This window comes from Andrographis paniculata, unplaced genomic scaffold (assembly GCF_009805555.1).
Source record: "Andrographis paniculata isolate CXL003 unplaced genomic scaffold, ASM980555v1 Contig79END, whole genome shotgun sequence".
Lineage (NCBI taxonomy): Eukaryota > Viridiplantae > Streptophyta > Magnoliopsida > Lamiales > Acanthaceae > Andrographis > Andrographis paniculata.
In genome coordinates, this window is record NW_026137616.1 from 4,383,349 (window position 1) to 4,399,694 (window position 16,346).

General features: G+C 32.1%; 2 protein-coding genes and 1 long non-coding RNA gene across 3 annotated transcripts; 2 read left to right on the top strand and 1 right to left on the bottom strand.

Annotated features, from left to right (window-relative positions):
* Positions 1-626, top strand: LOC127240527 (uncharacterized). Its single transcript, XM_051259247.1, has 2 exons — positions 1-224; positions 314-626. Exons 1-2 carry the CDS (start codon positions 1-3, stop codon positions 624-626), a joined length of 537 nt encoding a protein of 178 aa, XP_051115204.1.
* A 3,295-nt stretch (positions 627-3,921) lies between these two features.
* LOC127240593 (uncharacterized) lies at positions 3,922-5,866 on the top strand. Its single transcript, XR_007836343.1, has 3 exons — positions 3,922-4,015; positions 4,448-4,504; positions 5,625-5,866. It is a non-coding gene; the product is annotated as an uncharacterized LOC127240593 (long non-coding RNA).
* A 1,147-nt stretch (positions 5,867-7,013) lies between these two features.
* LOC127240528 (uncharacterized) lies at positions 7,014-8,232 on the bottom strand. Its single transcript, XM_051259249.1, has 2 exons — positions 7,849-8,232; positions 7,014-7,710 (listed from the first exon to the last, which is right to left on the bottom strand). The coding sequence occupies exons 1-2, from the start codon at positions 8,230-8,232 to the stop codon at positions 7,549-7,551; spliced, it is 546 nt and encodes a 181-aa protein (XP_051115206.1). The 3' UTR covers positions 7,014-7,548.
* Between the last annotated feature and the right edge of the window lie 8,114 nt (positions 8,233-16,346).

A 16,346-nucleotide genomic window follows, 5' to 3' on the forward strand; every position in this document is an offset into this window, starting at 1 on the left:
ATGGAGAAAATTTTATCCACTTTTCATGCCTCTAACATAGTTTTGCAGCAGCAGTATCGCGAAATAGGCTTCCAAAAATATTATGAGCTGATCACCTGTCTTTTGCTGGCCGAACAAAACAATGAATTGCTGTTGAAAAATCACGAATCTCGGCCGACAGTGCAAATCCATTTCCAGAGGCAAATGCAATACAACCGGCAAATCCGGTGCGTGGTCGTGGGCAGGTCAGGAATCAATGAATTGATCGCGATCGAAATCAGAATCTTGGGCGGGGCCCGACAAACGCATATGGTCATAATAATGATCAAAACAGGCCCCGATATGTGCCAAATCGGCATTATAATGACAGAAGGCCGTACAGACCTCAACAAAGGTTCAACACGGGGAGAAACATAAACAATGACGAGGAATGCACCCGTTGTGGAATCAAAGACCATTGGGTCCACGTTTGTCGCACAGCCAATCACTTTGCTGAACTGTATCGGGCCTTAAAAGAAAGGCAGGGAAGAATTGTTGTCGAAACAAACCACGCTTCCCACGATGACACATTCGATGATGTGATGAATGAAAATATCACGCACCTGGATGCTGATGATCTGCTTGACATAGCTGATGAAGTTAAATGATAAAATATTGTTGTATCTCTTTTGTTATTTTACTGTTTTTTGCCCCCCTTTTTTTGTATTACCCCCTATAATATAAGTCTATTTTGATTATGTTACTAATACATGTCTTTTATTATTTTTACCTTATTCCAAAGATATAGATGTCAAAAATTTTGGAGCCGATGACAATATATGTCTTATCGACAGTGCTACAACTCACAACATTCTGAAAAACAAATGTTATTTCTCTCACCTAAATATGAGAAAGACCACTATTGTTAATATCAGTGGTGCATCAAAATTGATTGAAGGCTCAGGAAAAACTATTGTATTTCTCCCTAAAGGGACAAAAATAAAAATTGAAAATACCCTGTTCTCGAGCAAAGCTCGAAGGAATTTACTGAGCTTCAGTGATATTTGGAAAAATGAGTATCACATTGAAACATTAATTGAGGCAGAAAATGAGTATCTCCTGATAACTCATTGTGAATGACAAAAGAATTGTGAAAGAAAAATTGTCATCATTTTCTTCCGGCTTGTATTATTCAAAAGTCAGTGCAATTGAAACATATCACCTAGTAGACCAAATGGCAACTAGCGAATTTAAAACGTGGCACGATCGACTTGGGCATCCTGGCAATGTAATGTTGAGGCGAATTGTTGAAAATTCAAATGACCACTCATTGAAAAAGAAAATATTTTGAGCCCGAATGAGTTTGCTTATGCTGCCTGTTCCCAAGGGAAGTTAATAATTAGGCCATCTCCAACAAAGGTTGGATTTGAATCCCCAGCTTTTCTGGAAAGAATTCAAGGTGATGTTTGTGGACCAATAGATCCACCGTGTGGATCCTTTAATTACTTTATGGTACTAATCGACGCGTCAACACGATGGTCACACGTATGCTTGTTATCTACTCGCAATCTAGTTTTCGCTAGACTACTTGCACACATAATTAAATTGCGAGCACAATTTCCAGATCATCCGATAAATAAAATATGTTTAGATAATGTTGGAGAGTACTCATAACATACATTTGATGATTACTGCATGTCAATTGAGATTACTGTGAAACATCATGTTCGCCATGTACATATGCAAAATGGCCTGGCTGAATTTCTTATATTGCAATTAATTGCTAGACCATTGTTAATGAGGTCTAAACTTCCCGTATCAGTTTGGGGACATGCTATATTGCATGCTGCAGCCCTCGTTAAAATAAGGCTGACAAGTTATCACTGTTATTCCCCTACTCAATTGGTATCTGGAAAAGTACCAAATATATCTCACTTGCGAATTTTTGGGTGTGCTGTTTATGTGTCAATTGCGCCACCTCAACGTACGAAAATGAGACCTCAAAGAAGATTGGGTATATATGTCGGGTATGAATCACCCTCGATTGCAAAATATCTTGAACCAACAACGGGTGATTTATTTACTGCAAGGTTTGCAGACTGTCATTTTGATGAATCTCATTTTCCGACATTAAGGGGAGATATTAATCAACTGAAAAAAGAAATTTCGTGGAAAATACCACTTGAATTTGATCATCGTACGAAACATAGTGAACTTGAAGTTCAAAGAATTGTGCATTTGCAGAAAATTCCAAATCAATTGCCTGATACTTTTAATGATGCTGCCTGAGTAACGAAATCATATATTGTAGTAGCAAATGCACCAGCTAAAATAAATATCCCATAAGGGAAGGTGTCGAGTGCTAATGAGCATACTGCACGCGTAAAACGTGGCAGACCGTTAGGTTTCAAGGATAAGAATCCACAAAAGAAGAAAATTGTAAATATTGGTGAAGAGATCAACAATGATCAGATACCTGACCACAACCCCTGAAGAGGTTGATACTAAAAATTCTGATGAAAGTGATGGTGAAGTTATTGAAACTTCTGTTAACTATACCAGAAGTGGAAAATATTGGAACAAAAAGAAAACAAATGTTAATAATGCATTTGCATATTCTATAGTACTCGATATAATGAAAGATGACGAGGATTATGAACCTAAATCAGTTGATGAATGTCGGAAAAGAAATGATTGAGGAAAAAAAATAATAATTAAAAAAATAATAAACGTTAACTGTCACTTCTTCAAATCATGCTGAAATATTGACAATACATGAACCTAGTCGAAAATGTGTTGGTTGAAATCAATAACTCAACATATTATGAAAAATTGCGGGTTAATACCCGACGATAAAGTTCCTTCAACTACATTGTATGAAGATAATACGGCTTGTATAATCCAATTGAAATGGGGTTACATTAAAAGAGATAGAACAAAACATATTTCACCAAAATTCTTTTTCACTCATAATCTACAACAAAATGGTGAAATTAATGTGAAGCAAATTCGATCAGATAATAATTTGGCGGATATATTAACCAATTGCATTACTGACTGCAACTTTTGAAAAATTGGTGAAGTAAATTGGAATGTATCGGTTAAGGGATCTCAAATAATGCTCAGATTAGGAGAAGCGAATTGATATAAGAATGTTGTACTCTTTTTCCTTTACTAGGATTTTTCGTCCCACAGGATTTTTTCCTAGTAAGGTTTTAACGAGACACATTCTTCGTATAAATGCATCCAATGAGAAGTGTTGGAACACACAAGAACACAAAGTCATACGCAGACACTACGTGGTATTGTGGATGCATAATATCCATTCTTTCATCACTTTCCTATCTATGAATACCTGTATTGATATCAAATAGATGAATATAAAAAATGTCTCCTATTACTCTCACTCCTTCTTTATCCTTTCATTTATTAGTATTATATAATATATATCTATATACCTATAATATATATAGCGCACATACAATACACTTATATATATATATTATTACTTACACAAGCCACACCTATATATCTTTATATATTATATATGCATATACAATATATAAAATAGTGATTAGGTATGAAATAATCAATATTTTTATTAGCTAATCCTATACTAATATTACAACATAAATGTAATACCCCAATTTTGGAGTGTATAAAATAATATTATTATAGCAAATAAATATTTTTATAATATTTTGGAATCAAGAAATTAATACTCTGGAATAAATTTTATTCCTATTTTATATATTGATTATGATTGAAAAGACTGTTAAACGGATAAATATCGATAAATATAAATATAATATATAATATATATATAAATATAATAATATAATAATAATAAAGATAATGATGATGAAGATAATATTTATAATATTAATAATAATAATAACGTTAATAATAATAATAATATAATATATATAATAATATTCACAAACTCAAACCTTACTTGCGAAGAACGATCAAAGCAGAAGAATGCGAAGGAGAAAGAAGAGAAAGAAGAAAAGAAGAAAGAAAAAGATTTAGCCGTCCGATTCCAATTCCGACTTGGGTATGGTATTCCTTGCTATTCGTAGAGTCCGATTATAAATTTTAATACGAATTTTGATATTGGAGTATTAAATTAGAAATTCTTCAAAAATTCAAAATTGGCTATTTAGCTATTTAATCGATGAATTTCTTTAGCTAATAGCCTATTCGTAGCCGACATTATATTTTGAGAATTTCGTACCAATCCAAGTCGAATAAAAAACGGCAGTATATCGCACCTGCCTGCTTGTTCATACCTTTGCGTATTTTTATTTAATAATCGGGCAATATAAATATTATGAGGTAGAAGGATTTTATAGCTAGAATATCATATTCTACTAAATATAAAAGTTTGGAGCCCGACGAGTTAATTATAGAAATTAGCTTTTGAATAAGCAGGTAGCTCCTGAGAATAAGCATAAAGCTCATCTGATTTGAGTAAATAATGGGACAGGTGTACGTTGGAGGAGATTTGGGTGAAGTTATAAAATCCAGAAAGTATCGGTAGGAGGTAAGCAGTAGGGAATTAAATCTAATTTTAAGAAATTAGGTATGCATGTTGCATGCGATTCTGATTAATATGTTAGTGTGATATTATGTGAATCATTTTGTCAGTGCATGTATATATTTATATATATGTGTGTGTATGCATGTGGGAGACTTCACGGTTTATAATATTTGATATACGTATTTGATCGTGTTGGTGAATTTATAAAAAGGAGGATAGGTGGGCCGTCTCACCAGCCCTTTTCATTAAATTCACTTATTGACATGCTGCACACATTGCACGATTTATCGGATATGTTTTATGGATCTATCGTTTAGTCGCCGTGTGCGGTAGTGCTAGGCGAGGGCATCATCTGGGGTTAGGATATTCGACCCCGATGTACCGTAACACTTTGGCGATAGTGGACGATAGTAGTCGGGCAACTGGGTGACTTAGTCGCACGGTCATTCAGGGATTAGACCCATTGCAGTTGAGACGTATTTGGTCTAATCATTCGGGTTCGGTGTTGTTCCACTCATTGGAGTAGCTACTAGTGAGGTCTACCGGTAGTTTAGGATCAGATGCCAAACTCCAAACGCGATCCCGTTAGGGCGTGCGAGGAGGAGTAGAGTTTCCGGGTTTCCTTCGGGTGATTCCAGGTTGCATGGATTCTACTACGTTACACGGGGTAGGGCTAGACAGGAGGGTCCTATCTTCGCTATCACAGACTATGGGGTGTCTTGTGGTTAATGGCGACAACGTTCGACTATCCATGTATTGATTGCGGGAGTCGTATGGTGGGTATATGGGAGTGACCGGGTGACCGTTATATTATTATGGGTTTACCAGGTCCTTCCTTGAGCCGAGGATTTTCCGGCTATTTATTGATGATAGTCTAGTGAGCTGTTATTATGGAGCCGAGGTTATTCCGGCTGCTCACTTTGACATATGTATATGGGTATATGTGCATGAGTTGTCGATTTTGACATTATTGTTACATTATTTCAGTATGGGCATGGCATGGCATTTATTTTGCAAATGACGGAAATTAAACTCTATTTTCGAGCATGACATGGCATATTTTATGTTAGTTCTTAAAATGGATTTAATTCTAGACTGCTTTTAAGAAAAATATTTGATTCAGGTACGCATGGCACCTCCGGGACAGGGGACGTCTCGGGAGATAGAAAGACGGGCTGAATGAGTGAACTGCATCTGATGTATTATATGTAAATTCTAACTAGAAAAACCTCCCGTTTTGGGAGTATGTTTTTGTAAATATTTATAAACTATTTTTTTTTTGGGAATAATAAAATGCTTATATAATTAATTTTAGCCTTAACACTGTGTTGTGGGGCCCGAAGTAGGAGGTGACGACCTCATGATGCAGTGTGGCGGTAGCATTTCCAGTATGAGCCAACTGGGGGTGTTACAATAAACCTTATTTTATATTTATTTTATTTATTTATAAATATATATTATATTTATTTATTTATTTATGTATGATATACATATTAAATATATATATTTTAAAAATTTAATTTTAAAATAAATAAATTTGATATAAAAATAAAAAAAATGTATGTGGTAAAAAATGAGTATCACATCGGCATTGTAGAAACGCTTGTATGTATTTCTTGAACACAGATGGTCTAAAACAATGTCAAAACTCATGCTAACAGAAGAGTAGTTGGAAAGCAACATCATAATTTTACATGGAAATTTACATCAACTTCCTTCCTTCCCTCTCTCTCAACTTAACATTTAGTACACAAATGGCAGTGGCAATCAAATTAATCCTGTGGGAAAAAAATGTGCCAAAACTGGATAAGTTTGGATATTTTTGCTCATGTTTACCTTTCTTTTGGTTTAAATTATCAATTTTGAATTGAGAAGGAAGATTTGATTGATGTTCTTGTTTGATTAATTATGGATTTGATTGGATGCAATAGGAGACTCTGTAATCTAAAATTATTTACAAGCCCTGTAAGAAAGAGTGTATTTTCCTAGGCATTTTTTTTAATCTTTCTTACTTTATGAACTCTTTATTTTCAATATATATATATATATCATAAAATATCATATAAAATTGTATTTAAATACAAATTTTAAAATTAAATCTTGTCAAGCATAGCCCAAAAAGACAAACCCTCGTTTTCTTTGTTGTGCATTTGAGTTTTAGTAATTAATAATAGAAAAACTGACAAAAATAAGTACGGACTGAAAATTCAATTCAAACCCAATACGAAAAAAATCGTGTTTGGGCCTATAAAACAGACCTGAAAAACTTCGGGGCATATTTGGGTCGGCAGGAGAATGAACTAGGCATGCCCGGCCCGACTCTAATTTAAGATTAAATATAACTTTAAAAAATAAATTTATAAATATATTAATAAATGATTTTACTTTAAAAATTAAGTGCACTTAATGAATTATGTAGTGTAGATAATGGATTCAATTGTCAAACTTAACATATAAAATTTTATTAAATTATTTTATAATTAAAAAAAATAAAACTAAAACCGGACCGTGCCTAGCAGCTCCAAAATATTCTCGGGTCAGGCTGGCAGGCACGAAAAAACGGAGCCGGCCCAATTTGCCACCCCTAATTAACAACACCATAAAACAGGTACCAAACCAAATAGGAAAGAAAAAGAGTCAAAGCCAGGATCTAAGCTAACAAACAAGCACATACCCACACTAACCAATTGATTTGATCATCCACTATAAGTTTCTTCTGCATCAAGAATTCCAACCTAGAAAGGCCAATCAGATCAAATCACCAGGCGAAAAAGAGAGAAATGGAAACAATGCCTGCAAGACACATTAGGGAAACACAAAGTCAGGAAAAGAAGACATCCATTGTGGACTAGCCTGTTCTTCCACACAGCACAAGATTTTTTTTCGAATGGTTACGCTCTACAGGATCACTGATTAAAGATAGATTAGAAATACATACCACACAAACATACAACTGTAGCATTTAGCAATGGATCATACAGCTTTGCCTAATGGAAACTCTCTCAATCTGAATTATACCTTCATATGACCAAAGTACTTGCTGCTAGCTATTTTTCACATAATTCAGCCATCAGGTGACGCGGGGATGATTCCCAAATTGGTAAGTCGCAGAACTGTTGTTTCAATCTGTCCTCTTGGGAGTTCAACAGTGCTTCAGCTACATCACATAAATCTGAAAATCTTTTGATTAATGCCTCCTGAACTTGAACCTACACATAAGAATTGAATAAATTCATCAACCTCTCTCTAATTTTTGGGGGCAAAAGCTTCAAGCAACGAGGAAAGTAATTCCAAAGTAAAATAGTATTCGCAATTACGTTTGAGTTCCTGTGTGTACTGAACATTACCCGGGAGAGAAGATTATCAACTACTCGATGTCTTGCGGAATCTGACGTGCACCGTTGTTCTGAGCTCAATACCTCATCAGACGATGTAGTGGTTTCCAGATCCTGACACTTGAGTGAACACGTCATGGCTTCCTGCTGCGTTTCCTTCAACTTTTTTGATAAAAGTTCCCAGCGGCTTATCTCTTGTAAATACTTGCTCCTTAGCTTCGCGAGAGCTCTCTTCTTCCGTTGACGACGGTACCTCCTTCCTGCCGTTGGATCCAGTGGGTGATAAGCAACGGCGAGGTCGAGGCGCGGCCGCTTTTTGCGCTTGTGCACGAATCCATCGTCGTTTATCAGCTCCCACCCGTCGGCGTCTTGGCAATCGGCCTTGAGGAGAAACATACTTGAAAATATTTAGAGATGTTTGGGCGGGAAACGTAAAAGTGTATTTATTCCAATTGTCATTTTGGGACTTTGCTGTTGAACCCTTCATTAGAATTAAAATATCACAATCGCCCCTTTTGTATAATTCATGTAACATTTGCAATTAAGGGTGTGTTTGTTTGGGGGATTTAATAAGATTTCTACTATTCATCCAATTTTTTCCCCCCCAAAAACATCAAATCAAACACCTATTTTTCATTTTTTATATTATATTAAAAATCAATTTTACATTCAAAACATCACATCAACACCTATTTATATCACATCATACAACTATTCAAATTCAAAATTTTTACTATTCAAATCCCAACTCAAAATCCAAACCCCCAAACAAACACACCCTTAGTCAAATGGTCATGGCTGGCTATGTTTAGTATATAGTACTCTTCCTTTTGTCAAATATAAGAAGCAAATATTGGAATTTCCGTAGAAAAAAATAAAAATTAAGTGATTAGATAAGATAAGATAAAAAAAAGGTATATTTATTTTTATTATTTGAGTAATTTGATGAGTTCAAATGTTTAGTTATATTTTATTTTAAAAATATTGTAATATATATGAGACCTATCAAAATAGAAAATATTGAAAAATATGTACGTAAGAGGGAAAGAATATATGAATATTTGGTAGATTTTATCATTGTTGTAATATCATTAGTTAATTCTTTCATTTTAATTTCAATAGATAAATAAATAAATAATTTTAAAATTGAAAGTGAATATATTAATATATAATACTAATTAAAACAAATAAAGATTCAATTTGATGGATATCTTGTTAGATAATCTCTTAATTATTTAATTGATAAAATTTAATTTTAGAAAATTATATTCAAAATTTACGGAACCTATTAATCGACAAGTGAAAATGTCATAGACCGGTGAACCAAATTAATTAATTTTGATTAAGTATACAATTTTCTTTTTTTTTTGGTTGTCATCTAAATTTATTTTACTTTTTTAATAAAAAGATATCATTTTTCTACTTTATTTTTTTTACCCTAAATAAAATAATTTTATTTTTATCCACCTTTCTTAAAACACGTGTCCGATCAAATGTGCATATATTTTGATGACCGAGGTATGTATTTTGGATATGTGACTTGGTTAATATTAACTATTTTTCTAGACAAATTAAATTGTGAATCTCAAAGTTAAACTCAGGTGGATGACTAAGTCGCAGGATTCTCTAAATAAAATTCTATCCGACGGATGTATCCATTACAATGTCAAACAAAAGGTTTGAAATTAATGTATATTACGACTGTCTGAATCAGAATGTTTGATATTAACATAAATTACAATACCAATTACATTGATAATTAAAGCCATAACTATAATAATAATTAATCACATGTCATTTTGATCGAGTGGAGCCGCTTAGAGCACATAAAACGATTCGTCGATAGAAGCTCTTCCCTACCATCCCAAAGCACTTCCTTTCCCTCCTCGAAAAATGTCATCCACACAAATTTAATTTTCGACCGTAGAATTTCGATTAGAAATCGAGTGAGTCCTCGTGCAGGCGAGACCACCATCGACGGCATCACTTCTCTCTCCTTTGCCTCTCTCTCCCCGCTCGCTGGCTCTGGTGTTCTCTTCTTCCCCAAATCCATTCTCATTCCCATCTCTGACGACCACTCTTTTTTCTTTTCTTGTCATTTCACCGCAACGTCCCTCTGCCCGACCGCTGCTCTCTGTTTTTCCAACAACCCAAATACACATCTCCCTCCACCTCTCTCCCTAATTTTCTAGTTTTCAACTGTTTAATTTCCGGAGAAAAACAATAAATGTACTGAGGAAATGGTTTTCTTTAATGGCGATAGAGGTATGGTAAACTTTGCACACACTTCTCCCTACTTCCGATGCCAGAAATCGCCGGTTTGATTGGGGATGAAGGGTTTGGTGAAGATTGATAGTGAATATTGTGTGTGAGGAGGAATACTTAATTTTTCAAGAAAGAATTTTGAAGCGAGGAAAGGAAGAGCTACTGTGTTGTTTTCTGAATTAAAATCGTTAGATATAAAATTAGGGTTTGACACGTCGGACACACGTAAGAAATAGAGGTTTTTAATCTCATCTACTTCTGTATGTGCTATTATATAAAGGATTTCCCCCTTTATTCTCAAAATACACTAAACAACAAGTTCTTTTATCTTCTTTAATATCATCGTCTTCTTCCCAAAAGTAAAGCTCAATTCCATCCTCATTCTTGTTTGCCGGAGTTTTGACTTATTGAGGTACCAACTAAGCTGGAGACAAAAATTATTTTATCTTTGAGGATAAAACATCATCACCGGAGGCACTGTTGAAACGTAATTTGTCTTGTGGATAGAGACTATCGTAAACTCGGCTTCGTTCTAACTTGCATTATTCTATGCAATATTTGATTTTATTGTATTAATTAATAATGTTTAATTATTATCCCACATAATAATAATATTATTATTATTATTTTTCAACATATTCAACCATTTCTAATAATTTTTTCTAATCTCATATAATCGTTATATTGTCATAGAGTCGGCATCAGTTCACCTCTGCAGACACCCAGCCACGACTGTTCGAAGACAAAGATTTACATTATATACTTGGAATAAAATATGCAATATAACTGAAATAATTTAATGTTAAAATAATATTTTAATTTATTATGAACAAAATCAATTAAAATATATATAGAAGTTATACATATATTTGAATGTGTTTAGAACTTGATTGATTATGAAAATAAAATTATTATTCATATACATATAACAATTACAATAAAATCAATCCCCCATAACTTAATTACAATATTGTAACTCTTTATGATAAAAAAATAATAAAAATAACATATAATTTAATATAAATTATAATCAATTGCTAATAAGAATTTAAATTACACTTAAATATATAATAAAATAGCTAAACACCTGAAAACAAATCACTATGTGAAAAAATTAAATACAAAATGAAAAAGAATAACCATAATTAAATATAAAACGAAAAAGAATAACCATAAATAAATTCACGTCCAAAAATAACCTCATAAAAAGAAAACATTAGGCAATGAAAATAAATCAACAAACCTAAACAAAATTTAGAAATAAAAGCGAGCGAATCATCCTACAAACAATTTAGAAAACAACCACTACAAAGAAAAAATCATTTTTGTAACAAAACTTTTTTGTCTCTAAATCTACTTTTTCCGTTACTAATGACATTAGAGACGGAATTAGTAATGGAATTACGTTAGCTACGTTAACTTTAGGGACGGAATTCCGTTACAAATATATTATTTTTTTGTAGTGAACTTTATACAAAAATTCAAAAAAATATAATTAATAAAAATTTTGTCTTCTATCATATAAAAAACATGGCTAAAAAATTATACAAAAATTCAAAAAAATATAATTAATAAAAATAAATATGAATCAAAACTTACTTACTGACTTCTGCTTGGCAAGCTTTTCCAATAGAAAAATTTTGTCTAATCAAATAACAGGAAAATTATAAGAACTTTGAGAAAAAAAGTAAAAATTAAATTAAAAAAAAAAAGAACACACCGTGTAAAATTTATTGAAAAACTTAAATTTATTCAAAAACTTACTTCAAGAAAACGGAGAGCAATGACAAATTTATTCAAAAGCTCAAATTCATTCAAAAATTTACTTTAAAAACTTACTTCAAAGAAGATGGAATTTTGCGGCTGGAGACCTTAGAAAAACTTTGTCATTCTACCATTAAAATAACAGGACTAAAAAATTATATAAAATTTTAAAAAAATATAATTAATAAAAATGAATATAATGAAATAACAGAAAAATATAAGAATTTGACAAAGAAGTAAAAATTAAATTAAAAAACAGAACAGTGCTAAAAATATTATACAATAATTCAAAAAATAATAATTAATAAAAATAAATATGAATCAAATAATAGGAAAATATAAGAATTTGAGAAAGAAATAAAAATTAAATTTAAAAAAAAAAAACACCTTGTAAAATTTAGTGAAAAATTTAAATTTATTCAAAAACTTATTTTAAGAAAACGGGTTTAGGATTTATTTGTGATTGAATATGAAGATAAGTCTAAATTTATTGAAAAACTTAAATTATACAAAAATTTGGATAATTCATCAATGAAAATTTATTGAAGAAATTAAATTATTCAAAAATTTATTAGATAATTCATCAATGAAAATTTATTCAAAAATTCAAATTCATTCAAAAATTTACTTAAAAAACTTTCTTCAAGAAGACGGACTTTTGCTCATGCTCCTGTTCCGGTGGCAATCTTTTCCGTGTAAAATTTACCTGAAGAATCTTCTTCTCCTGGTGAGAATCTTTTCTAAAAATAAAGCAGAGCAAAAAATATATACAGCAAAAAATATATACAAAAATTCAAAAAATATAATTAATAAAAATGAATATAAGAACTCGAGTAAAAAGTGAAAGAAGCCATAATTTAAATTTTAGAAAAAGAATAACATTATGTAAAAACTTGCCTGAAGATATTCTTCTCCCGGTGGTAATTTTTTTATAATAGAGATAAAATTTCAGATATAACTTCACTATAAAAACTTATAAAAACTACTCTTTGAAAAACTCATCCACTTAAAAATAAACTTCCAAACTGTATCTCATGTAAAAAACTGTAAAAGAAAAAATCAAATTAAAAAACAAAAAAAAATCTCAAAATTCCGAGATTGCAGCATTTGAGAAATATTGTAAAAAGTGAATCTGCATTGTGCTGTTTTATATATATATATATATATATATGATATGTTTGCAACTGCAACAAAAATTGTATCTATCACAGGTGACGGTTGTTGCGACATCCATGAAATTAAGAAAGAACATATATCGCCCCCAATCACGCTAGATTGAATCATGATTGAAAGAGCACTTGATGTTCTTAAAAAAACTAATTGTAGTAGCCGATGCTTTTCGAGAATCATAAGAATCTAAGTTATTGAATGTTATCAATAGCTAGTGAGAGTCATGATGAAAACCTGGAAGAGAAGAGAATGGTAAAAGGAGAAATCTGTATTGTCGAAAGTGAAAGTCACGATCAAAACCTCCAAGGAAAAACATTAAAAGAAAGTTGAGGAAGGATCGCCTAGCAAAAAATTGTTCATTAGAGATGAAAAATGAAGAATGAATGTGGAATATGATATTTATAAAGTAGGTAAGAGAGCCAAAATTTTCCTTATTTATGATACAATTTTCTTGTTTTTGAGTGCTTAATTGTATAAACTCTTGTACTTTCAAATTATTCATAGTAGATCATTTTGCTCGTGGGCAAATAAAGTCATGACAATGACGACTGATAACGTAGAGACATAATTGGTACCGTAGCTATAGAAGAGCCTTTGCTGCCATCATCACTAACACTACAAGAAAATAGCATTTTAGAGATGGAAAAATTCCGTTCCTAAATCTATTTTTTTCGTTACTAATGACATTAGAGACGGAATTAGAAACGAAATAAATTCCCTCTGTAAAGTTCTCGTAGCTAACACTAATTGTTCCTAATTTTGTCTCTAAATTAAAGATGAAATTAGGGACGGAATTTTCCATGCCTAACCTAAACAAAAATGTGGTCATAAAGTCAATGACGAAAATTTTCCGTCGTGAATTCCGTCCCTAATTTAAGGAGAAAATTAAAGACAAAATTAAGAATGAAATTAGGGACGAAAATTTCCATTACTACACAAACTACAAATTTGGTGCCCAAAATAGTGACGAAAACATTTCGTCGCTATTTCCGTCCCTAATTTCGGGGATGGAAATAGATTTTAGGATGGACAAAATTCGTCGCAAATTCCATCCCTAATTTTACACAATTTTTCATTGCACAATTTACCGATGTATTTTCCAACCAATACACGAATATGAAATCAAATTTCAAATCACAATCGAACAACCGTACTACAACCTGTACACAAGTACAAAACGAAATTTGAAACCACAATCAAACAAAATATGAAATCAAATTTCAAATCACAATCGAACAACCGTACTACAACCTGTACACAAGTACAAAACGAAATTTGAAACCACAATCAAACAAAATATGAAATCAAATTTCAAATCACAATCGAACAACCAAACTACAACCTGTACACAAGTACAAAACGAAATTTCAAACCACAATCAAACAACCATACTGGATCAACTAAAAATCCATATTAAACGTCCAAAATATCTAAAAAAAGTTTCAATTACAGAATTTGAAATATTCCAACATCACATATGGTCCAAAACATATAACACTACAAGAAAAAATCATTTTTGTAACAAAATATTTTTGTTCCTAAATCTACTTTTTCCGTTACTAATGACATTAGAGACGGAAATAGGAGTGAAATTACGTTAGCAAGGTGAACCTTAGGGACGGAATTCCGTTACAAATATATTATTTTTTTTGTAGTGTAATCCAGTCATAATATCATCAATACTAAATATTAATCGTGCGGAAAACATAAATGTCAACAAACCGGAGGCGCACTAGAGTCCCCATCATCGTTGCGCTTGTCCAAGCAAGCATTAATCATCTTGAGCTGCTCAATGATGGTCATGTGATTTTTCTCGAGATTCTCCAAATGTTGGGCGTAACTCGGACCACTCGGGGTATGCCCGTCACTAGAATCGAAAACCTCCTCTATTGGCACCGCCGCTGCAAGTGATCCAAGCCCATAAATTCTTTTCTTTTTATCCCGGTGGACCAAGGAAAGAAATGCCTCATCGCGGCTATATTCTGTATCACCGAGCTGAGACATTCCTTCATCGATCGCAGTCATACCTTCCTGAAGCAATGAATATAAAAAAAAAAAGTTATAGTAAAAATTGATAGTCATAAAACATTAATACGGCATACCTTTAAATAATTTTCATATGCATTAAGAAAAATGAACATGCTACTTAACAAAGTAAGTTTCATATTTAGCAAATTCCACATAAAATGCAATAATTGAACACAATAATTCTAACACAAGACAAAAATAGAGTGTGTAGGGGTGACAAACCTTCAACTTGCTGCCGGTGGAGCGATGTAGGGACTATCCTAGTGTAGGGTGACTATCTTCTGGTAGATGATGGCGGGGAACTGCATAGCACAGGGCAAAGCATTGGTGGCAACATTGATAGTTCACTGTAAATGAAACTTAAAAAATAATGGCAACATGATAACATCTTAACATAGAGATTGAAGCCCTATAATGCATATAGAGATCATGATAGATGTCTTTGTTATCACATAAAGAAATGTAGTAACAATGAATTAGCATGTTCTTGGTGTTCCAGAAGTGAAGACACAAGAAGTTCCCATTCCATTCATTTCTAGTAACTCATAAATGCAAAATTGGAATGTAATTCGATGAATCCGCAAATATCCATCCATTAATTCAATTCAATAAAAAGGACATAACATAACATAATATAATAGAACCATAAGAATAAATGTGAATACCAACTCCATCTCCATGCCATTGTTATAAACAAAACTAATCACGAATGCAGGAAACCCCAACAACAAATTGAAAACATGATAGAATGCTACAGGCAGAGCAGAATTTCACATTTGTCTTTTCTCGGGCAATTCTGAAAACTGCACATATATATATCTATATATTTATGACATAAAATAGTATTATTACTTTATTTTACAAAATATTCTTATTGAAGTTACCATTCGAATAAGATATAAATAAAAATATATCAAAATCAAAATAAAACACCAAAAAATGTGGGCTGAGAAGCAATCAAATTCACTCAAAATATATAAAACCAGTCTCATAAGCATATGACTATTTAATAATAAGTAGAGAGATTGGCGTACCTATATATACCCATGAGTTTACAATTAAGTTCCAGTTCCAGTTCCAGTTGTCTGAAAGTATGCATAATATTTTAGTACTTGTTTGTAATATAATATAGCCACAATTATAATGAAGATAGCACTGCAGATTCCCTTTTGAAGATAAAATTTACGGTCAACAAACAAATAAAAATATCACTAGAATGAATCAAAGATAGAATAACAATATGAAGAACAGTGAGCAAAATAAAATTCTTTGTAATATACTAT

Coding starts and splice junctions, on each gene's coding strand:
- LOC127240527 (XM_051259247.1), top strand. CDS start 1: ATGGAGAAAATTTTATCCACTTTTCATGCCTCTAACATAGTTTTGCAG. Junction 225..313: donor CGGTGCGTGGTCGTGGGCAG/GTCAGGAATCAA, acceptor TGATCAAAACAG/GCCCCGATATGTGCCAAATC.
- LOC127240528 (XM_051259249.1), bottom strand. CDS start 8,232: ATGTTTCTCCTCAAGGCCGATTGCCAAGACGCCGACGGGTGGGAGCTG. Junction 7,711..7,848: donor TTGATAATCTTCTCTCCCGG/GTAATGTTCAGT, acceptor TCTTATGTGTAG/GTTCAAGTTCAGGAGGCATT.